At 35.4% G+C, this 25,366-nt stretch overlaps 1 protein-coding gene across 1 annotated transcript in view; it reads right to left on the reverse strand.

The window, feature by feature from the left end:
* The window catches only part of PLCXD3 (phosphatidylinositol specific phospholipase C X domain containing 3), a 208,925-nt gene that overhangs the window by 49,886 nt on the left and 133,673 nt on the right, over nucleotides 1–25,366 (reverse strand). The window contains exon 2 of the mRNA XM_051990371.1: nucleotides 17,156–17,864. Coding sequence (XP_051846331.1) covers nucleotides 17,156–17,864 — 709 coding nt within the window. The remainder of the gene's footprint in view (nucleotides 1–17,155; nucleotides 17,865–25,366) is intronic.

Raw genomic sequence — 25,366 nt, forward strand, 5'->3', positions numbered from 1 at the left:
TTTTGGAGCTGAGAAAAGGCAAAAGAACTTTCAAATCATTTTCCACAGAAAAATATATGTGGAAAAAATTCAATTGCAGAAGCTTGGAGTTCTCATTTCTATTGGGATGTTAGGGGTTAGATAGAACATCAGATAGGATTCAGTCCTTCCTATGAGATGTTTCTATCATCCTATGAAAATCACCTCTGATCAGAGAGAGTAACTCCCCTTATAATCTCTTGGAAAGTCTATAACTAAAAGAACAAGACCCACCAATAAATGACACTTTCCTTGTCAGGAGATAATGAGAGAAATGAAATTATCTCAAGTCACCAAGACTCTCAGTTGAGCTGAGATAAGGATTTTGAGAACACATATTTCTCCTGGAGGCCTGTCCTTGCCAGCTGAATTAACTGCATAATTACCCCAATTATTCAAAGAGATCAAAGGACTCAGAAGTGATTTAATGAACCGTCTACAGCCTTACTGTAACATCTCTGTGTACAGAGACATGCTTGACCTAATCCTAAAACAAGCATATGCTTGCCTAGGACAAAAGTGGTCCGATTGGAAAAAACATTTAAAGAACGAAAATGCAATTAACTGGAACTTGTCTTCTTTGGTAGAGCCCCTTACAGACATCATCTTGACCAGTCTATCAACTAGCCTGTGGACAACTATTTGGAAATATTTGCAAATTAATGTCTATTTATTCCTCTCATGTAAGGAATAATACAACTGTGAACAAAATGCTTACTGTCAGAAAATAGATTGATCTCTCTCTCTCTCTCTCTCTCTCTCTCTCTTCTCTCTCTCTCTCTCTCTCTCTTCTCTCTCTCTCTCTCTCTCCTCTCTCTCTCTCTCTCTCTCTCTCTCCTCTCTCTCTCTCTCTCTCTCTCCTCTCTCTCTCTCTCTCTCTCTCTCTCTCCTCTCTCTCTCTCTCTCTCTCTCTCTCTCTCTCTCTTCTTTCTCTCTCTCTCCTCTCTCTCTCTCTCTCTCTCTCTCTCTCTCTCTCTCTCTCTCTGTATCTATCCATTTTTAGGAAAATAATAGTTGTTAATTTACAACTGGTATTCTCATAAATCAAGATGACAAATTCTCAGTTCTTCACCTGACAGAGTTCTCTACTCAAGGACTGTCAGTAAATATCCTGACCAAAATTCATTCTTCAAATTAATTGTTTTCTTGTTTATTCATTAGTTCTATGATTACCCAGTGATGACAACAATGATAAATGCAGTGGAATCGTTTAATAGTTTTAATATTGGAAGACAAGAATAACTCTAGTCTTATGTGTTTGGCATATTTCTTAGGTTATATATATATATATATATAGTCAGAGGTGAGGGGAAGGAAGATGATTTTATCTATAATAGATAGAAATTATTGAAGTAACAACAAATCTAAGGGTCCTAAATTCAGGACTAGAAAAGACATGAAAGAGCATCTTGTTAGAATCTTTCATTTTGCAAATGAGGACACTGAGGCTTAGAGAAGTTAATGGACTTGCTCAAGACATCATAGGAAGGTAAAAGAGTAGAGACAAATTTCAAGCTCAGATCTTGTACACCAAGTACTATATTGAGTTGAATTTTCCCAAAGTCTTGAATGACTCCTCAGTAATAAAGTAGGTACAAAGAGTAGTTTACTAAATCTTTGTCTTTCTATTCTCAGAGAAACATATTCTTACTACTGCTATTCTCAATTGAATGCTGAAGAGTTAATGTTCCAGTTTTCATTCATTCATTCCTTTCATTTCATTTCATTCACTCATTCATTATTTTTGAATACTTACTTTATGCAAGTAATAAGTCCTAGGGAGTAGTTTAGGAACTAAAATTCTATTATTCCATTTATTCTTGGAAGTCATATCCCAGGGTCATCATAAGTCTAAAATGATGCCAACATAATATTCATCTGAACATATTTCATGAACTTAATATGTTTCCTTCCTGAATTCATTGCATCAAACCAAGCCTTAATGTTCAAATAGTCATAGAAGGATAATTTGTGTTTTCCTAGATCAAAGTTAAGGATGTGAGAGAGATGCTCTCAACTCAAGAGATAGTAAACATTGTGCTTTGTTCATTGGCATATCAGTAAGTCTCTTAATGCTTCAACAAGAGGCAGAATGTTAGAGTGGAAATAGGCTCTGGGCTCAGAGGACTTTGGTTCAAGTTCCATTTCTGATGCTTATTATTTTTGTGACTTGAGACAGAATCATTTAATCTCTCTGAGCCTTAGTATTCTCGTCTGAAAAATTAATGGCTTAGATTAAATAGTCTTTGAGATTCCTTCCCACTCTGGAATCCATAAAATACTGTGGGAAAAGTAGTATCATGTTCCACACTGACTCTAGAACCCTAGGACTAAAATTCCTTGAGAATATATTAAATTTTCATTTAAAGTTGTAGAAAAATTATCTCTATCTATCTATCTCTCTCTCTCTGTGTGTGTGTGTGTGTGTGTGTGTGTGTGTGTGTGTGTATTCTCTCCTGGATACAGCAGAAATACCTCTTTCCTTACTTTTAGGCTGGATGAGAGTGGTCTAACCTTATGAAAATGCATATTTTGCTTTACTTTGTCACGGAATGTTGAAATGACTCAATAGTATCTGAAGATATTTCTGCCACCTTACATCTAACTCAAAATTTAAAAGAATTTGAAAGCTTGTGCCCTTTAGGGATACATGCTATTCCTATTCTTTATTATTAGATTTCTAAAACAGCCAAGATTCTCCCTGTAATTTGCCAAATTGAGATAAAATTTTCCATTTTGCCAAATGACCAAGAAAAGCAATTGAGGTGGGAGTGGGATAGAGAGAATGCCAACGTCCAGCTCATCCATACTTATCCATATGGTCCCTTTCTAACAAATGTAAGAGAGGCTATCTTTTTCCCCCCAAATTAATCCAATAGGCAATGAAAATGTAAATCATTTCATATGTATAACTAAAGAATATTCCATGGTATGTGAATTGGGCATGACAGATAGCAAATTTAAAAGCATATTGTTTCCCTTCAAGTTTTTTCTCCCCATTGAATCCAAGAAATACAGCAGAACAATAATATCAAAGGTAGCCCTCTGATACAAACCTCACCAAATTCCCAATACTTCCAAGTACTTTCAAAGCTTTCAAATAATGGATTATTTCTCTCTCCTTTCTACCCATGTGGGCAATTACAATGATTTTTTCCTTTTCCCAGTTTTCAGCTCATTTGAGATAACTTAACATTATTTGCTAAGAAAGCCCTTGGTTACCATTATCAAAGCAGACAAAATGTGGCTTTGTGAGCTATGTCTCTAGAAACCTCAAGTTGCTCTTACTTGCTCCCATAGAATGATGTTTGCATTCTGGATTATTACAAAGTCAAGTGACCATCTACCCACCAGTGACAGACACTTATTTTCACTTCCATTATTTAGTCATTGGTTAGTATTAGAGTATAACATTGACTTCTATTAGGATTCACACAATGAATATAGTCCTGATAAAAACTCAAATGACTGGGGAGTGAGAGGAGTCTGCTTTTGCTATTCTCAGGGGAGGAGAAATATTAATTATTGAATGCTTGTGATCAAAATGCTTCATGACTTAGTGCTATCCTACTTTTTCAGTTTTGTTTTGGGTTATTCCTTTTCATATGTTTAAATTAAAGAAGTACTGGCTCCAGAGTCAGAGATACTGAATTCAAATTTGATTTTAGTGCTTAATATCTGTGTTACCTTGTGCAAAGTCACATAACCTCCCTGAGCCTCGGTTTCCTCATTTGTAAAATAAGGACATTGGACTAGGTGACATTGAAACTCTAGATTTATGATTATGATGCTGTAAGTTTTGTTTTTGAGTCATTTCAGTCATGTCTAACTTCCCATGACCCTATTTGAGGTTTCTTGTAAAAGATACTAAAATAGTTTGCCATTTCCTTCTCTAGCTCATTTTAAAGATGAAGAAACTGAGGCAAAAAAGGTTAGGGGTCTTGCTCAGGATCACAAAGCTTATAAATGTTTAAAACTGGATGTGAATTCAGATCCTCCCAACCCCAGGTCTGGAACTTTATTGTACCACCTAGCTGCTCTTTATGATCCTATAATTATTTCCTAATCTTTTCCTACTCTGTCCCTGCTTCAGTATTTCTGTACACTCCATCTCTTATTAATGAAATGGATTATTCCCATATCCCTTCCCTTCATTCAATGATATTCTTTTCTTTCAAAGCTCAATGCAGAGGCTCTGATTTTTTCTTCTAGGAAGTCCTCTTTGATGTCACTATGCAAAAAGTCCCCTTTCTTCAAAGTTCCCAGTGTATTCTTTTGAAATGTTGTCAATACTTTTAATTATTTTTATGCTTTTATCTACTATAATTATTTGTAAATGTCAACTCCCCCTACATATCATCTTTGCCTTCATTTCTTTTTGATAAGTCACATCCCTACTATTAGGGGATAGAAACTGCCTGAAGACAGGGACTTTAGATCTCCAGGGACAAGCTAGGATCTTGGGGACTGTTTCATGATTTGAATACAATCGTTCCAATATAATTCCCCTGGCACTAATCACCTGAGACTGTTTGGGTTTCTTGAGTTTATATGATTTTTGTTTTGTGTTTAGTTTTTTGAACTGGATCTGTGATTTCAGCTCCCTGATGTAGATCCTCTGTTTACCCATGTAAACCAATATCTCTTGAAAACTACTTTGAGAGATACCTAAAGCATTGTACAGTTAAATAATTTATGGGGAGTCACAGAGCCAGTAATTTTCAGTAGGAGGGCTGGAACCAGGGTCATTCTGATTTCAAGACCAGTTTAAAAAATTAACAATAATAACAGCTACAATTTAGGCCTTCCAAAGTACTTTTAGGTATAGCATTTCATTTGTTCATCACAACAATCTATGAGGTACCATTTCATAGATAAGGAAACTGAAACTGATACAACAGCTTGTCTAGAGCCATATAATAGTAAGTATCTGAAACAGAATCTGAACTTGGATTTTCCTGACTATAAGTTCAACACTTTGTCTCCTGACCACCTGGTTGCCTCTTCCCATGACCCCATGCTTCCATAAAAATGATCATTTGATTATATGGCATGTTATATTTAGCTTCTTTTTTGTTTATAATGAAAAATCCTGGTTCCATAGATCAGGGATAAGTTCACATTATTGAGCAGGCCTCCTATTTTGCAAATGTCTTGTTCATCATTAAGGCTGTGAATAATAGAGCCAGAGCATAGGAAGAGCGTTGCTTTAAAGAAGACATGGGTACAGATTTGTAGGAATGATAGGTGGGGCTGATTTTTATAGTGCTATCTCAAGAGTCTTAGAATCAAAGAAATACTTGTAAATGGAGATTAAATGGAGTAGATGGTTCTTGTTTCTAACCTCTGTGATTTGCAGAACATCTGTGAAAAGCAGATGTGAGACCATAAGAATATTTTGTGGTCCTTGTTCAGGAGAATGAGTACCGATGTATAAGGACACATAGAGAACATGTATCTCTATGTGCATAGAGAGTATACATAACAGTTCTTTGTTATGTGATAAACATTTATTTAAAGCAGTGTAGATATTTGAACATAATCTACTCTTGCCTAGCCCCTGTCTGTGGCAGAAATAGGGGCTGGTGAAAGTTATGAACAATCCTGTCACCTCCCACCCTCAGGCTGGAGGACTGTGATAGAGGCCTGGGGAAGATCACTAAGAGACATTCAAGAACAGAGCTATAATACAGTGGGTCCCATGGGATCGAGACTCCATCTGTGATTTCATTGGTGTTGGAATGTGGAAACTCCCTCTATCAGTGTAGTCTTACAGTCTTAGAGAAGTGCCTAAGGCATTGAGAAGTTAAGTAATTTGCCTAGAATCACATAGTCAGTCAGTCAGTCAATAAGCTTTCATTAACTTCTTACTCACTGCCAAGCATTGCACACTAAGTTCTGGGGATTCCGGGAACATCAGAAAGTTGGTGTCAAGATTTCAAGATTGGTGGTCTCTGTTGTCAAGGAGATCCTCTTTTAACACACACACACACACACACACACACACACACAGAGAGAGAGAGAGAGAGAGAGAGAGAGAGAGAGAGAGAGAGTCAGAGAGAGACAGAGAGACAGAGAGACAGAGAGACAGAGACAGAGACAGAGAATATATAGATAACTAAATACATACAAAGTAAATAGGAGGTAATCTTAGAGGAGAAGACACTAGCACCTAGGGAGCCTGGGGGAGACTCTTAAAGAAGTAAGATTTGAATTAAGTTTTGGGAAAAAAAACAGGGAATCCAGGAAATAGAGGTAGGAAAGGCATGAGAAAAAGCCAGTATAAAGAGAAATAAAATGTCATGTGAGAGTTACAACAAGGAGACAAATGTTTCATAGATCATAGAGATCATAGAGGATCATAGAGGAGGTGGAAAGCACTAAAGTGTAAAAAGACTGGAAAAGTAGGAAGGTCAGATTATGAAGAAATGTAGGTGTCATTTCTGTATGTCAAAGAGGGGGGAACTTGTTCTTATCATTATACCATTATATCTCTCACATGATGAATGAAGTAAGGAAAAATAAAAATAACTGTGATTTGCAAAATAGCAGGTAATGCTGCTGAGTAATCCTCAACACAGGTGAGGAAATGACCAATCAAAAGCATTGCTGTCCTGCTATGAAGGCTTTTAGAGAGGTACATTTAATCCATCCTCATCCTGCAAACAAGGACATAAGCATCTAGCCCATAATTCACTAAGTTATAAAATGACCTTAGAAGACATTTGATTCATTCCCTCCATTTTAAAGATGAGGAAATTGATGTGTAGAGAAATGAAGTGATTTATCTAGGGCTAAGCAATGAATTAGTTTTAGAGTCAGAATCAGGGCTCAAAATCTCCTGATCCCTTGTTCATTCTGTTTTCAGTATAGATGACTATGGAGCGCTCTCCATGGTCCTATTCCCTCTGAATGTCCCTATTTTCCAGTGATTCTCCACCTTCTACTTAAAGATGGCCAAAGCTGTGGGAAAAGAATATCAGCTCACAACACTGGTCCATTTTCCAGGAGCAAAAGGAAAGATTCTTTTTTTTTTTTCTGTTAAAGCGTCATAAGTTTTCTTCCTCAAAGATGTCTCTTTGAGGACTGGAATATATATTATTTCTATGATATATCCTCAGAGTCTAGCATGGTACCTTTCTTACCACCACCATCCCATTACAGATACTCCCTCCCTACAGAAGCTGCTGGATGAGAAAAGTGTGATAGCTGTAATCCTGTTCACAGTTATGCTTTCCCTTTCTTGTTAAATCCATGACCCTGAAAAGTCTCCATTTTCAGAATTTCCCAGTCTATAGCCATATAAATAGAAAGTCACTGCACTCAGCACACGTGCACACACACACACACACACACACACATACACACACACACACACAATTCTCCTGTTCTCTTAGCATGTGTCAAGGTACCTGAGGCAGTCTACTATCTTCCTACATAAAGTATAGAGACCATTAAGAAACTATTTAACCACTTCCCAGAAAAAGTCAAGCAAAAGCATGCTTTGCTTGGATCTTGGATCTAAATTCCTAAGCTATGCCCACAATGTCCTCTCTAAACCTACAGAGGGTCTCTATATACCTATTTCCTGTTACAAATTGAAATACACAGCCCATCAGAAAGAAATAGATATTTTCCCCTAAGGAAATTATTATCTCTTGGAACAGGATAAGGATCATAGATTTAGAACTAGAAGGAATCTCAAAGGCCATCTATTGTAATACAGCTCCTTGCTTCTTTGGATGATGTATCTGAGGAGGTAGTGTCAGAGGTGAGATTTGAACCCAGTCCTCTGGCTCTAAATTCAATGATCTTTCCACACTGTATCAGAAAGTGTTTGGGGATAAGAGAGCAAAAAATTGAATTAAGAGAAAATTCCTAAATTGGAATACTTGACTTGAATACTAAACACTTGAAAATAACTTTATAGATTAACATTGTTTTATTTTCTTTGGTGAGTGCTTTATTTTTAAACACAAGCTAAGTCTTGTTGGCTGCAATTTTTCAGTCTGGTATTTAGATTAGAGCAGCGATCCTGTATGTGTGTGGGGGGATTAATTAGTTTTCATTTGGGGAAAGAGAGGGAGGACATTAAACCTTACCTACATTTCCAAGGGGCAGGAATTTCTCTGAGCCTGAGCGAAAAATAAAAGACCCTAGTTCTACTATCAGTCTCACTGTCCCTTCAAAGTAGGATATCACAGCCCTAGAAATAGCTAGTGAATTTTTTTTCTTTTTACAGATGAAAATGAAGAGCTTCATACTGAGGGAGTGGGAAGAAGAGATCTTTTAATGAAGATTTCAATTCACACTTGTGATTTCTGCCAAACTGGGGAATGGTAAGGATCAATTATGGCAAATAAGCCCTGGTCTTTAGATATACGTGTATAATTATTTTCAGCATTTTAAATAAAGTAAGTAGCAATATGATTTAATCCCACCTCAATACATTATATATGTATATATGTTTGAACTTGGATCTTCATGATTTCAAAGTCCAGAAATTATACTCTAACTCCAATTTACCATTCCAGCCTTAATTCATATTATTTTTCCTGCTGCATTCTCCTTCTCTCCAATTCGTCAACCCAGACCACAAACTATTCCTCAAACAAGAGAGCCACAAATTGCTTCTCAAACAAGAGAGTCCTCATTCTGCCTTGGTGCCTTCATAAAAGTAGTTGCTCTTATCTGGAATTAACTTTATCTGTGTATCTTTGTCTTTGTCTCTCTCTTTCTCTCTGTCTTTCCTCTTCATACCATCACATTCAAGATATAGTTCATATGCCACTTCTTAAATATGATTTTTCCTGATCCCTCAAGTTATTAGCACTCACTGTCTCTCTCCAGTTTACTTTGCATTACTTAGAATATACTTGGTATTTGCTCTTTGATATATCTCTTGTATCCTCTCAATCCCCCAGTCTGTAGAAAAATAAGCTATTTGAGGACAAGTTTTTCATTTGCTGTCTTTTTTATGCCTCAGTACCTAGTAGAATGCCTGGTATACAATAGATATTTAATAGATGGTTTTTTTTAATTGAATAAAGAAAGTCAGTTTAAAGCCTGACCCAGAATCCAAACCTCCTTATTTCAGCCAATTCTATTTCTTACATAGTGTTCTTTATCCATAAACACCCCACTATCTCACCATGGGAATCTCCACACTTGCAATTCCTTCCAGACACTCAATAAAAAAAAAAGAAGAGGCTAAACTAAAGAGGGAAAAAGAAGTCAAATCCAATGCCCAAAGTAGTTTCATGCAGCTATTTTACTGTGGCTGAAATTTTGTCTTTGAAAAATTTTTTTTTAACTCTAAGCCCATTACTTTCCTTATGCTGTCTTTTTTCTTTTGCTTCCAAATTTTTCTGTGGTTGCAGATAAAAGCTTAAACATTTAATCACTGATGATGACAACTGCTAAAGAAATAAATACAAACCCTTATTACCCCTACCTCCCAAGTGCTTTGCAGAAAAACTAAGAAAAGTGACAAAGCTTCATTTGAATTCCTTATTTTCCCCCTCAGAACAACAAGGCTTTGCCAAAGAATAGATTGTAACTACCTGTAGATTTAGAGGAGTGAGGAGATACTAAGGAAGGTAATTTGTATTTTCAATTATGCAGTTAATAAATATTTATTAAGCACCTATGCAGATTTCTCCAAGTCTCCATCCCTGGTTCTTTCTATCATTCCACATTGAAAAATAAAGGCAGAAGAACTGTCATCTTCCTGTATGAATGTAACTGAATGAAATTAGTTGGAGTAGAGTCTTATCTCTACTTCTATTTTATTTATTTCTGGATCAGTTTTTAAAGTAAAGAATGAGTGTTCATTTATTCAACAAATACCCATTTAACACTTGAAAATGCAGAAATGAAGGAGACAGGGTCTCTCCTCTCAAGGGTCTCCAAGAAGAACATAATATACACATACAAAGTGGTATAAATTAAGGTAAAATGAAGCACACATAGATTGACTCTGGGAATTTAGAACAACTGCCAACAGATGCTCCCTAGCATGTTCAAAACTGAGAATATGCATCACTTTCTCCCAGCTGAGGATAAGGTTACAACAACATCTTTCTTACTACTTAGTATCAGTGCTAGGTAGATGTTTGGTATCTTCACACAATTGTTTTTGGCAGGAGACATAAGACTGGAGAATGCTAAGACCTTTGGTCTCAGGCACTAAGCTCCCCAAGTTTAAAGAACAAAAAGCAATGGAAATCTTCCTTTTTTCACTGACTGCATGTTCTGCACAATGGGGAGACCACTGAAGAAATATCATTGCTTGAAAAAGGCTGATCAGCTATTCTGTCTCCATGGAAGACAGAACAAGAGGAAATAACTTTAGATGTGACAAAGAAGAACTCTTTTAGACTTCAAGGAGCATTGTATGACACTGGAATGGGAAATTTTAAAATCTCTCTTTTGAGTTGCTTAAGTCTAAAGTAGATATTACTTTCTGATCTGTGGTGGCTGTGCATACAATCCTACTAGGCTAAAAAGTGCATTAGAGTTTCAATGCAGATAAAAGCATATTTTTTTCCCTTTCTTTTCTTGTGTGTGTGTGTGTGTGTGTGTGTTTTGGTCTTTGTTTTCTTTCACAATATGACTAATATGGAAATATGTTTTGCATGACTTCACATGTATAACCTATCTCCTCAATGAGAAGAGAGGAGAGAAGGGGCAATTTGTAATTCAAATTTTTTTTTAAAAGTTTACAATTGTTTTTACATATAATTTAAAAACTATTTGAAGATTCCCAAATAAAAAAGAAAATGGGTTAGATTGATAATCTAGGAAGTTTTCTTTCATTCTTATGAATTCCCATGAGCCTAACAGCTTCCTCTCTCCACCCCCCCCCCAAAAAAAAAGAAAAACCAAGAGGTTATAGAAATCTGTGGAATTGACTTCAGAGGATTCCTCCCCCACTTGTTAGGGTGATGAATTTACCCAATGATCAGCTACCAGACTCTCTCAGCCACTTAAACCCGCAGGGGAGTATGACCCACTACAAAGTGGGTGATGGAGGGGATTATGGAAAACACCTGCTGTTGAATAATAATGTTCTTGAATAATGTCTCCACTCATACAATACTCAAAGCCAGTTTTTCTTCTCATGAATTTCTGGACTTGAATAAAAGTCTTTTCTGGCTACCATACAGCCCTGGTAGTAGAGTTGTTCTATTGGCTGGTCAGCTCTCCAGAGGGTGACAGGCTTCACATCTGCCTGCTCCAGATAATACAGCAGCAGATGGTAGTGGTTTTTCTGGGTAGGTATTGATTAGTTCCAGTCTGGAGAGGAACAATAGCCCTGTTTGGTTGATACTAATAGGGAGAAAGCTACATGGATAAGGAACCTCTTGGTAAGATATAATAATGGTCCATGCCTCCAGATACTCAAAGCATCTAGTAGTGTCATGCTGTAGTCATTATGGGAGGACAACTCCAGCTGTGGATCAATAGGATCTTTGTTCCAATGATGCTCTGGGAAGTTGTGCCTCCATACAGTGTTCTAGCCTCCCATAGTCCCCAAACCTTCTTAACTAGACAGAACTGTGAAGTATCTGGAGACTGTCCTTGGTATTCTTCTTTGCTTGGACCTCTTGCTAGAGTAATAAGTAGAAATTTTTGCATCTGGGACAAATATAGGCGGGGAATAGGACTGCTCCCCAAACTCAAGCCCTAGGGAGAGGCAGAGTAGATATGGCAAGTGTCAGGAAGAGAGTATATTTGTAGAGAAGATTGGTCAAGGGAGAGGAACAAAATTGTGAGGAAAAAATTATAAAGGAAGGAAAAGGACCCACATGTGCAAAAATGTTTGTAGCAGCTCTTTTTGTGGTAGCAAAGATTGGGGAATGAAAAATGTCCATCAGTTGGGGAATGGATGAATAAGTTGTGGTATATGAAGATAATGGAATATTATTGGTCCATAAAAATGATGAACAAGCTGATTATAGAAAGGCCTGGAAATAATTACATGAACTGATGCTGAGCAAAACAAGCAGAACCAGGAATGCACTGTGCACAATAACAGCAAGAATGTGCGATGATCAACTGTAAATGACAGTTCTGCTCAGTGGTTTAGTGATTCAAAGCAATCCCAATAGACTTCAGATAGAAAATACCATCCACATCCAGAAAAAGTACTATGGAGATTGAATGTAAATCAACACAAGCTATATTCACTTCTTTTTTTCTGTCTTTTTTTTCCCTCTCCCATGGTTTTTCCCTTTTGCTCTGATTTTTCTCTCCCAACATGATTCCTAAAACAATGAGTATTTAAAAATAAATAAACTAAGTAGAAAGAGAAAAAAAGAAAAGAAAGAAATCCCATGTGAAGTTTTGAAAAACATTTTCATAAGAGTCAAGTTGTGAAAGAAAACATAAATCTTGTAAAATAAAAATTTTAGAAATTAAAAAAACTATATGTATGTCTAATCATTTTACTTCTCACAAAAATCCTCAGTGACTCTGAATTGCTAACTGGATAAAATCCATCTTTCTTTATTTAATACTCATATATTTCCCAGTCTGGCAAAAGGGAAGGAAAGAGGGAAAGAAACACATTTTTTATCAACTACTTTCTATATACTAACCACTGTAACAGTAAGAAGTTTACAAATATTATCTCATTTGATCTTCACAATAACCCCAATGGCCAGGTGATATCGCGATCCTTAGAGTCAAATAAGCTGAGGCTTATCCAGGGATCACACATATTCAATAAATGTCTGAAGTCAGATTTAAACTCAGATTTGCTCAACTCCAGCCCCAGTGGTTCTATGCCGTGAGCCATCCAGATGCCAAATAAAATTCTATTTTTCCAGACTAATTTTATAATTTTCTTTTCCATCTATTCTACACTCTTAATAAAATGGACAATTCACTCTTATCTGATGATAGCCTATACTTTCCTGCACCCTGCCTCAGTTCATGCTATTCACTAAACCTGTTGAACCTTTAAAGCCTAAGACAAGTGGTCTTTCTTTTGTGAAGCCTTTCTTGATTCCCTGTCCCTTTAAAATTAATTATCTTATATTTAATGAACTTTTCATGTCAAAATGTGTATTAAAATTGCTTATTTTTATCATCATATAATAAATTTTTAAGTTGGGCTAGGGCTAAATATTGGACACTAAAATATTTGTTGAAATAATATGCATTTCATGGATGCCCATCAATTGGAGAATGTTTGAGTAAATTGTGGTATATGAATGTTATGTAATATTATTGTTCTGTAGGAAATGACCAGCAGGATGAATACAGAGAGGCTTGGTGAGACTTACATGAACTGATGCTAAGTGAATTGAGCAGAACCAGGAGATCATTATATACCTCAACAACGATACTGTTTGAGGATGTATTCTGATGGGAATGGATTTCTTCGATAAAGAGAGCTAATTCAGTTTCAATTGATCAAGGATGGACAGAAACAGCTACTCCCAAAGAAAGAACACTGGGAAATGAATATAAACTGTTTGCATTTTGTTTTTCTTCCCGGGTTATTTATACCTTTTGAATCCAATTCTCCCTGTGCAACAAGAAAACTATTCGGTTCTGCACACATATATTGTATCTAGGATATACTGTAACCTATTTAACATGTATAGGACTGCTTGCCATCTGGGGGAGGGGGTGGAGGGAGAGAGGGGAAAAATCAGAACAGAAGTGAGTACAAGGGATAATGCTGTAAAAAAATTACCCTGACATGGGTTCTGTCAATAAAAAGTTATTTAAAAAAACATAAAAAAAGAAAAAAGAAATAATATGCATTTCAGATATTATAGTATGTGATGATAGAAAATAAGAAACATTATGGGGCACACTGGAAGTGGTGGACTACTCTGGCTATGGTGGGCTTCCCTAGACTTAGGTGTTACTTTCCTGGAATTTTGTTACTTCATCTGTACAACACAAGAGCTCAACTAGATGACCTCTGAGTCTCCTTCTAGTTCTAAATATTAGAATCTGTTTTTATGCTATTTAGAAAAGAAACAGAAAGCAGGGAAACAAATTGCAAAGTTATTGCAATATGATCATACGATGGCAAATAATCAAATGAAAAAATCCGGCCAATTATTTGGCTCTTTTCTTCTATCTGAATATTTGGCACTGTGTACATACCTGAGCTATCTCCAGAAACATTTTGTCATAAAGACCCTGCTGCTTTAAAAAATTATAGGAAATCTGGATAGATTTTTGAATTAGGAAGTACCTGTAATTTAATAAGCTTCTGCATCTTAGCAATGGACTTGATTCAAGCCAGATACTTTTTTGGGAAGTGTAAAGTCTGTGGGGGTGTAGGTGCAGAGAATGACATTTTAAAAATAAATTGGAAATAGGTTTTTAAGAAACAAATCTGTGGGAGTTTTTATTGTTGCTGGATTTTTTTGGATGCCAATGAGGACAGAACACAGAGCTCCAGCATTTGGCACTAGCAACCAGACTAAAAGCTACATCACCTAGGTTGAAGCTGGATTTAGTTTCCCTGAAGCCTTGCCCATGTCTCCAAACACTATATTCTGAACGCATGTGTTGAAGATTTTATTAATCTAACTATTAGGCAGCATGAACAAAGTATGGAGAAACTCTTATTCCTCCCTCTCTTATGGACATCATAGATATGTATGTTATCTGTTTACATGTATGTATTATATATATTATATATACATGTATAACAGATTAGATCAGTTTTTCATTTACATGTGACAAGGTGGAGAACTTTGGAAGCAATACAAGTGAAATTCTGATTCAACCTATGTGTTTCAGTTTTTATAAGCATATGAAAATTTGGGAAACTTTGGAGGTAATAACTAGGAAACACTGAATCCCAGAACAGTTTTAAAATCATTGCATGAATGTACTTTGCCTGATTATAGTTCAGCTGATGGAGACCAGATTTTGGTTACTCATTCTGAATTGGAGTGTTGTTTCCCAAAATGAGATTTAATTTCTGAAGCAGATAGAATAAATATGAAAAGGGTCAGAAGAAAGACCTCAAAGATGTGTGAAATCAAAGTTATAGCTCTTTGTCTTTTGCTAGGAAGAATTAGATTTTTTTTAAAAGGCTATCTTGCATTATCTTCTTTTCTATGTAGTGTTGAGAGAATGGAGAAGAGGAAGAGAAAAGAAGGTACCTTTACACACTGCTAGGAGGGCAGAGGAGAAGAGGAAAGATTTTTCCTGCCATTGCCACCTGTTGCTAAGGAGGTAGAGGGGAATGTCAGAGATACCAGAGGGAGCAGGACCGGAAAGATTTCTGCCTATCGTAAACTGAGTCTCTGACTTTCAGAACAGTATAGTACCACCTCTGCTGAAAGCAGCAGCTGAGTCTGAAATTAGAATTGTAGAATTGTAGGAGTAGGAGTAAACCCATTTCAGCAGAGGAAGAATCCTGTATAAAAGGGGAGTAACAATGGAGCTGTCTAGTACCCATGCCTTTGAGATAACATGTCCTATGAACAGCCCCAGTTAGCAACTGAGTCATTCATCCAATATAAACACTCACCTATTGGTTAAATTTGAAAGGATAGCTTCTGGGGGAAAAGGAGGCATCGGTGCTCAAAGTTTCTGAGTTGTAAGTTGCTGTGTCTACCTGTGTTCTTCATCTTTGTATTACATTAATCTCAAGTTTGTACCACTCTACCTTAGGGTCTTTCTGCATTTGTGTGAATGAGTACAATCCAGATTTATAGATGGAATGTTTTATAATTCTAGTTTTTGCTTTCCTTTTGGCTTAGTTTTTTTTTAATTTGTTAAGAAATAATAGAGTCTTTTTTAGCTGGTTTATAAGTGGGGAAGACATGATTGGTGCTCATTAATTTAAAATATAATAAAAATAGTCATCCATCAAGCTTTTCCCTAGCAAAGTGAACTATATGGGACACGAATACATTGTTGGTAGGACTGGAAAATGATCCAGTCATTTTGGACAGCAACTTGGATTTATGCCCCAAGAGTTATAAAACCATGTTTATCCTGTGACCTAATGATGCCATTATTAGGCATTTTTCCAAGTTGATCAGGAAAAAAGGAAAAGAATCCATAAATTCTAAAATATTTATAGCAGTTCTCTTTGTGATGGCAAAGACTTGGAAATTCTTTGGAAAAGAATTTTGGAAAAGAAACTGGAAAAGAACCCATCAATTAAAGAATGCTTTAAAAAAACTTATGGTATATGGTTGTGATGGAATTCTACTGTGCTCTAAGAAAGGATGAGCTGATTGATTTTAGAAAAATATGAAAAGACTTACATGAAATACTTAAGAGTAAAATGAGTAGAATCAAGAGAACACAATAACAGCAATATTTTTTAATAACTATAAATGATTAATTTATTCTGAGGATTAGAAATATTCAGATCACTAACAAAGGGTCCATGAAGGAAGCTGCTATTTACTTCTAGAGAAAGAACTAATATGTAGGTATACATATATATATGTATACATATAATATATGCATTATAGAAAAGTAAGCTGTAACAAGCCACTCTATCTCTCAGACTATTAGAATGATTACAGGTTGAGGGGAAATGAGAGAAAACAGATTGATGAAGATAGTGTGATCCATGACCATTAAGACTGTGAGTGTGCTAAATGAGTAGCTAATTCAATAAACTAATTTATGCTTAGATGTTAATGCTTGATAATGATTTTTTTACAACTAAATATATCTATAACAAGTATTTTCATATAATCTTCTCAATTTATCAACTATTCTAGAAAATATTTGAATTTTTATAATAGTCTTCACTCTCTTAATATAAGTAATATGGAAATTTTAGATGTTGTGACATCGATAGTGGTGTAGATATTGGTGGAGAGGGTGGGGAGGCTTCAGTTTCCTTAAATAATAACAGTTAAATAAGTATTTGTCTACCTGTTTATAAGACTGGTCTATAAACATAAATATATTAGTATATTACTATATATAATATATCATATTATATATAGTATATATGATGTTTAGTTTATATTAGTATATATACTAATAAATATTACATTAGTATATGTTATTATAATATATATTAATTTATATGAGTTTTATACTAATATATACATATGTATGCTAATATAAACTACACATCACAGAAAGTGGGAGGAGTCAGACCATACTTGCGAAAGAGTCTTACCTTTCTGTGATTGTTTCTCTGAGACCACTGGCCACCCCCTTGACCACAGTACTAGCTTTGGGGGTCAGCACCACCTGAGATATAAAAAAAGAACCCTTCTTCCTTCTCTCAGTAATGGATGCCTGGAGAAACTGGATCAGTTTTTCAGGGTCTGTTGTGTTGGCCCAGGGAGCCGGCATCATCTGGCCAGGCCAGAGAAAGGGGACCTCCAGAGCCACTGGGCTGTGATAAAAGACCAGCACTTGGTAATCTTTCTCCCACAGGTATTTCAGACTCACTTCATGGGCAAAAATCGCCGGGCACATTTTGTTCCCAAAGATGTCTTTCAGCATTTGGACGAGTTTTTCGTGATGGTATTTCTGCATCCCGTAGAAGTGGTTGAAGTCCAAGAAGACCACCTCCCTGTGGTGATCTGTGAGGAAAGCATTAATCTCTTCTAGGCCTTCATTCACTTTGGCACTGAACAAACCGTGAGCAAAGTACAGCTCATTGTCAGGGTCCCTGGGCTTGGTAGAAATGCGGAGGTCAAAGTACCGGATTCCGGCCCCCAGCTGACCAGTAAAATTCATCGTCTGCGTTGCTAGCCACTTCCTCATGAGCTTTTTAGCCACGGTGCCAAATACAGAGACAAAATTCTGGACAGTTTCTGGTTGCTCAGGTCCCACTGGAGAGGCTTCATCAATATAGAAACTGAAGGAATCATGAGATCCTAAAAAAAAAAAAATGACAAGACATCGTATAGTGAGATTGCATTATTTAGAATCAGGATATTACTTGTCCTTTCCTTCCAAGAGTATTTCATATATTCATCTTTGACATGAGAGAGGAAAAAGACCCCCACCACCAACAACTCACTAGTGCTGATCTTTGTTGATTCCCACTTAAACAAGATTGGCTTTTAAAAATTCTTCCTGATGTGTGTTATGCGGAGATCAATTTCACATCAAGAAGGAAATGAAAATGAAGGGGAAATTTCTTCTGAGGGATGTTTAAAAGATGGGTACAGAATAGTCATATTACTAACCTCAGTTTGAATTCTGTCTCAGACACTTACTAGCTAGGTGATTCTTTTTTCCCCTGAGGCAATTGGGGTTAAGTGACTTGCCCAGGGTCACACAGCTAGGAAGTGTTAAGTGTCTAAGGCCAGATTTGAACTCAGGTCCTCCTGACTTCAGGGATGATGCTCTATCCACCCAGCTGCCCCTTGCTATGTGATTCTGAATCAGTCTTTTAGCCTCTAACAAATTATTCTTCCTAATTTGGAAAATGGGGATAATAATAACATCTAACTCACTGTTATTGTGAGGATCAAATGAAATAACTTAAGTATTTTGAAAACTCATATAAATATTAGTTATCATTATTATTGTTATTGTTATTCCTGAGATACATACATGGTCCAAACTTTCATACATGTGACACAAGTAGTTATATACAGTATCATTTGAGTTTTCCAGGTTTCCAGGCATTATGAATGTCTGCATATCACCTTCACACTTCAGCCCTGTCCACTTTGTTTTGAAATCCCCATTTTTGAATTGCTAACTCCTTTGTGGGAGGCAACAGATGGCCAGTGCTAAATGTTTGGCGTTTCCATATAAAATAACTTATATTCTCTCTTTACAATTCTCTCTTCCACATAAGGAAGGATTCTTGGAAATCAATAAGACCTGAAACCTTGAAGAAAGAATATCTTTCTATGAGAATGAAAGCCATTTATTTTTTAAAAAGGCATCTGATAATATCCATATTCTTGAAACCATATATAGGGTGAACCTGGAAGAACAGACTATTATTTTAAAATAATCAGACTCAATGTCAGAAACATACTTAAAATTCTATTTTAATGTTAAAAAATAATTATTTGGTTCTTGAGCAAGATGGGTTGAAAAGTTAAAAGTCTAGATCATGTGTACTGGTGACTCAAACTAAAGAGAAAACATATGTGTGCTTAGATTGCAAAGAATCACTGTTTCATAGAATTTGAGGATTGAAAAGGAGCATGGTGGCTATCTAAATAAAAAGAACCCCCTCTATAATATTTCTTACAAATTATCCTTCAGCTTCTGCTTGAAGATCTCCAAAGAAAGGAAACCTTTTATATCTTAAGGTAGCTGTTCTTCTTTTGGATGGATCCATTTGTTAAAATTTATTTTTCCCTTGATAGAATAAATTAATTTCTTTTCAACTTCTATCCCTTGCTCCTGGTTCTGCTTTCTGGGCTAAAGAGAACTAATCTACTCTTTTCTATATATAACAATCCTTCAAATACTTGAAGACAGTTAACATCTTTCCTTCTGAGTTTTCTTTCCAATCTAAATATTCCCATTTCTTTCAAGTGAACCTCATGTTCCACATCTTGTGAAATCAACATTCCCCAGCATCCTGGTTGCTCTCTCCTGGATATCATCTAATTTATCAACACCCTCCTTAAGCAATGACTCCCAGAACTGAACACAATATTCCTGGTAAAATTTGACAAGAGCAGAGAACAATATGATTGTCATTTTCTGATTCCAGGAAATCATGTTCCTCTGAGTGAAGTTTAAAAGATTGGCACAGAATAATCATACTAAGACCATATTAGTAATATTCCATCTATCCCTTTATCAAAGTCATTGGTAAAAATGTTAAATAGATCTTCTCATTTTCAAGACCAATGGATTTCAATGCATATACAGGAAGAATTGGCTAAGCCAAAATTTTTCAGAGTAGTCCATGGACTAATGGAAACCCCCAAGACTCTGGCATGAGGTTCAAGAAATCAAAATTTTTTCCTAAAAATATTAAAATGTCAGTTATGTATCAAAATACCTTTCTTTTTTTCCAACTATGATGCTGAATTTTCTTCATATACTTTAACCAAAACAACAGATGTAATAAAGAAGTAAATATGAGAATGCCATTCTCTTCTATTAAGCCAGACAGCTAAGAGATTTGGGGAAAAAAAATAATGCTGCTTTTCTCATTGATTTTTTTGGTTTGAAAATGTAGTTTTTTAAAATTTAAAATGTTATTTATATTGATATGTAATGGTGCTACTATTGTCATTTAAATGAACTAATAATATTTTAATAGTTTTAATTTTGAATATAGTAAATATTGATAGATAACACATGAACAAAGCTCTCTGGAATTCTCATTTAAGAGACTAAAGGGATCTAAACCATTCTGGAGAGTAATCTGGAATTATGCCCAAAAGGCTATAAAACTGTGCATACCCTTTTACCCAGCAGTGCCATTACTTGGTCTGAATCCCAAGGAAATCATAAAGGAGGGAAAAGGACCCACATGTGCAAAAACGTTTATAGCAACTCTTTTTGTGGTAGCAAAGAATTGGAAAACAAGTAGATGTCCATTAACTGGGGAATGGCTGAACAAGTTGAAGGTAGTGGAATATTATTGTTCCATAAAATGATGAACAATCTGATTTTGGAAAGACCTGGAAAGATTTACATGAACTGATGCTGAGCAAAGCAAGCAGAACCAGGAATACATTGTACACAATAATAGCAAGAATGTGTGATGATCAACTATGAAGGGCTTGGTGCTTCTCAGTGATTCAGTGATTCAAAGCAATCCCATTAGACTTTGGACAGAAAATGCCATCTGCATCCAGAAAAAAAAAAAAAAAAAACCTATGGAGACTGAATGTAAATCAACACATGCTATATTCACTTTTTTCTTTTTTATATCTTTCCCTTGGTTTTTCCTTTTTGCTCTGATTTTTCTCTCCCAACATGATTCATAAAGCAATGTGTGTTAAAAATATTTTTTTTTAAAATGAAAAAAAGAACTGCTAAGCTAAGATATAATTAGGACACAGAAAAAGTTTGCTCAAAGATCTCCACGATACATTGCATTGCTTTTCTCTCTACCATTAGCAAGTTTCCTAAGGCCATATCCAATCTCTTGAGTTATTCCACACTATTCCTCTCTAGTCATTGTCTTTGTATTGGTCCCTTCATTGGGGGAAAAATTAGCTGGTCATCTCTTTCTTCCTTCCCAGGCCTATTCTCTAATAGCTTAGGTTACTGGGGCTAAAGTGATTCAATTCCATTAACATATTACCATCAACACTGATAAAAATTTTAAATTGATTCTACTTTGGCTCTTATAGACAAAGAGGTCTGTCTGAAAAAGGAAGAGGAGGGTGAAGAGAAAAGTTGACTTATTTAAAATAAACCAAGACTCACAAAAGTCAACAACTATCCAATTTATGATGAACTTTACTAGAAAAATATTTTTGGCTTTACTAAGATTTGTTTTCCAACTCAAACCCCAATTTCAGAGGAATAATAAAGAAAAACACTATCCGAATGCTACCAGAGAAATGTTGAACTAAATATACACAATGGGACACGTATTTGGAACATGGCCAATGGGGGAATTTGTTTTACTTGATTATACATATTTGTTACAAAGGTTTGGTTTTGCTTCCTTACACACATTGGCAGTAAAGAAAACAAATGCTTATTAATGGGAAAAAACCAATAAAAATAACATCCATTGAGTTCTCTGAAAGGAAAAGTAGAATGTTTTAGAAGACAGTGGGAAATGATTATTTTAAGGCAAACAAAAAAGAAAAGGAATTGGATTGAAATTTCAATTGATATATATATATATATATATGAAAATTTATCAAGAAACATGAATTAATGATTGCCTTTGCTTTAGCATAATTCTGCCCCTTTATAACACTGATATTTTGCAAGCAGAGACAAATGATATGTACTCACTGGCTTTAAACAGAAAAGACTAACATGCATCTATTTGGAGTCTCTACAACTAATCAGTTAATATTCAAGGCAAGTCATTTTAGTGCTCAGAATTAAAGAAAAACTTAACCAGAAAAGATGGATGTGCATTCTAAAGAAGCAAATAATCCCTTCCAGAATAGTCCCTTTTTGCTGATATACCTATAGATCACAAACCATATCTATTTGAATTGCTTTGTATACAGAGTTGGGTATAAAGTGAGGAACAGATGGGTATTCAGTACATTAAATATGACTTACATTCATAGGCTATTAGAGCTTAAAGAAACTTTGGAGATCATGAATGCCTTCCCTGGATTTTTTTTTACAGAGAAACTGAGGTCCAGAAAGGTGAAAAAAAAAACCTCTTTCAAGTCACACCATGAGTAATGCAGAACTGGGCCTACTGCCCAGAAAATTTTACTGCTGCCCTGATGCATTTTCCACCACAACACTGACTAATGATAATAAGAACAACCAGATGAGAAATGTCACTATTTGTGCCAGGGCTTGGCTTTACTTCTCTCTACCCATCCTTCTGTCCCCTCCCAAAACCCCCACCACACACAGTAGAGAAAAATGATCACGCTATAAACATGGCCAAAAAAATTAATTTTTATAATTTGATTTTAGTCTGGAATTCTACACTAAAATTGAGCATTTTCATTACAATATTGGGTTTGCTACCTGTTTAAAAAACAAAATAAAACAGGCCTTTATGACTAGGGAGGAAATGTGAAAGAAGAAAAGGTTTTTCCCTATTAATTTCTTTAAAAGTCTTTTAAAAATGAATTTCTTCTAACAAATCACTCACATTTTGCCAAGTAGATCCCTTTGGGGTTAAACCAAGAAAAGTTTTCATTCCAAAGGCTCAAAAGTATAATCTATAAATTTGGAGTTATAATAAAAAGTCAACCTTATTTATATGAATGGTTTTATGGATTTCTCAATATTCAAAAAGGGAATGTGTGTGCACACGCATGGATGTATATCTATGTGAGTGTGCATGTGTATAAATACACATATACATATACAAATCTGGAATAGGTGACATGGTTGATAAAGTAAGGACCTGGAGTCAAAAAAAAAATCCCTCATTCTGAGTTCAAATGTGGTTTCAGACGCTTACCAGTTATATGACAAGTTATTGGGCAAGTCACTTCAGTTTCCTGATCTCTAAAATGATCTGGAGAAGGAAATGGCAAGGAAATGTCCAGTATCACTGCCATGAAAAACTCCAAATGGAATCATGAAAAGTTGGACACACATGAAATGACTGAATAATACTCTATGAGAAGTAGGTTCTAATATTATTCTCATTTACAAGTGAGGAAACTAAAGTAAGGGAATATTTAGTGACTTCCTCAGTCATATAACTAATAAGTATCTGAGACTGGATTTGAACTCAAATCCTTCTGACTCCAGGTCCAAAACTCTAATCTTTGTACCATCTAACAACCTCTAGAAAATAAGTCAATATTAGAGTTACTCCATATAGAAAGTTAATTTCTTTATTGTAAGATATCATTTACAAATATTAGTCTGTGTTTGGTGAACAAAGTTTTCCTCATAAAATACCTGCTAATTGATTATCCTTGATTAATAAAGATAAAAGGCAAAGTGTAAGAACAAGAGCCCTTCCATTGCAAAATATAAACATTTTAAGTTGAAGGGGTAAGGAGAATAAAGATATGTGCATCTGTACACTTGGCCAGCTGTGACCTATTTATTTACCCTCATTACTATTTATGAATATGCTCATTTTAGAACAATCCGAAAACTCTTCCATAAGAGCCAAATATCTTTAAAATACCTGAAAGATTCAACTTTGTTACATTTGGTCCCCTCTAGTCAAATATGATTGTCTAATCATCAACTTTTTAAGTATCACAATAACTGTTTGTCATCATGGGCACACAGCCTCTACTGGAAAGGCAAGAAAGGGAAAAAGACCTTAGATAATCAGAAAAGAAAATAATTGAGACAAGAAATGGAAAGCAATTTGCAATAATTTCAAGAAAATGATTAAATTATTGAACCTTTTTAACCCAGAGATCCCACTACTAGACATAGATCCCAAAAAATAACAGCTAGCATTTACATAAGGGTTATAAAGTTCTTTACAAAAATTATCTTATTTTATCCTCACAGCAATCCTGGGATGTTAATAAGTGCTGTTATTAACTATTTTATAGTTGAAAAAACTATAGCAGAAACAAATTAAATAACATGCCCGGACTCACACAACTAGGCAGAATTGAAGTTTAGGGCTTCCTAACTCCAGATCCAGTAGCTCCATATACGTCAAAATAGTCATAGCAGCACTCTACATGGCACCAAAATAGACATAATTATAAGGTGTAATTTGGGAAAGATCAAACTGATACATGAGTGTAAAGGAATATAAAGAATTTAGAGAAACATGGAAAGACTTACATGAACTGATGGATGTATTGTGAAATAAAAACCAGGAGAATACGCACTAACTGCAATTATGCAAAAAGACCAACAACATAAAGAAATCCAAAAATTTTTAACTGTGACCGTCAAATATGACCTTTATGAGGGATGAAAAAAGAACCTTTTCTCTTCTTTGAAGAGGTTGGGGAGTATGGCTTTAGAATGTTATCTATACTTTCAGACTTGGTATTGGAAAGTTTTCAGAACTGCTTTTTAAATTTTTTTTATTATTGTAACAAGAGTTAACTCTATGGTTAGGGAAAAGGAAAAGGTTATATCTGGAAATGAAGGTAATGTAAAAAAATAAGATATCAATTTTTAAAGAAAAGTTTTAAAAAGTCAGTTTTTAGTTTGAGGACTTGGTTATAAAGTATATGGTTACCCATGGCTCTGCTAAATAGCCACATCTTTAATCTGGAGCAATCCAAATTACTTTATTTCCCTGTAGCTTTGATCTTCTTTCTCAGAAGATTCATATACCTTCCTGTTATAGAAATTGCTATCAGATGGAGATTAAATTCTCCCCCTCTTCACTTTCTATATTTCCACCATATTTATGAAAGATACATCTGTGGCTGGTTCTCTGATTACACAGTTTTTAGATTTAAAAATAATTTCCATTTCAAAATCCACTGAAATTTTACTTGACATCAAAGGAAACATATTCATTCAACCTTGAATTTGGAGACAAGACAAACTGAAAAGGCCAGGACTCAACTTACCCTGAGACTGACAATTAAATATATATTACTGGCCTTTGAATGAAGGCTGTGACTTTGTGGAGATAATTACTGTTCCTCTGTTAGTCATCAAGTACTCCGTGCTTGTAGAAGCGACAGCAGGCTTCTCTGCTTGGCTTGTCTACTCTATTCTTGTTGGCTGCTGAGTGCTTGGGTTTACAAGAAACCTCCTTACAGGCAGCAGGTTTCTTAAGTATTTTATATTTCCATACCTCTGTAAGAATAGAGAAAATAGCAGGGGAGAGGTGGAATGT

The sequence above is a fragment of the Antechinus flavipes genome, chromosome 1, assembly GCF_016432865.1.
Source record: "Antechinus flavipes isolate AdamAnt ecotype Samford, QLD, Australia chromosome 1, AdamAnt_v2, whole genome shotgun sequence".
In the NCBI taxonomy this organism is placed as follows: domain Eukaryota; kingdom Metazoa; phylum Chordata; class Mammalia; order Dasyuromorphia; family Dasyuridae; genus Antechinus; species Antechinus flavipes.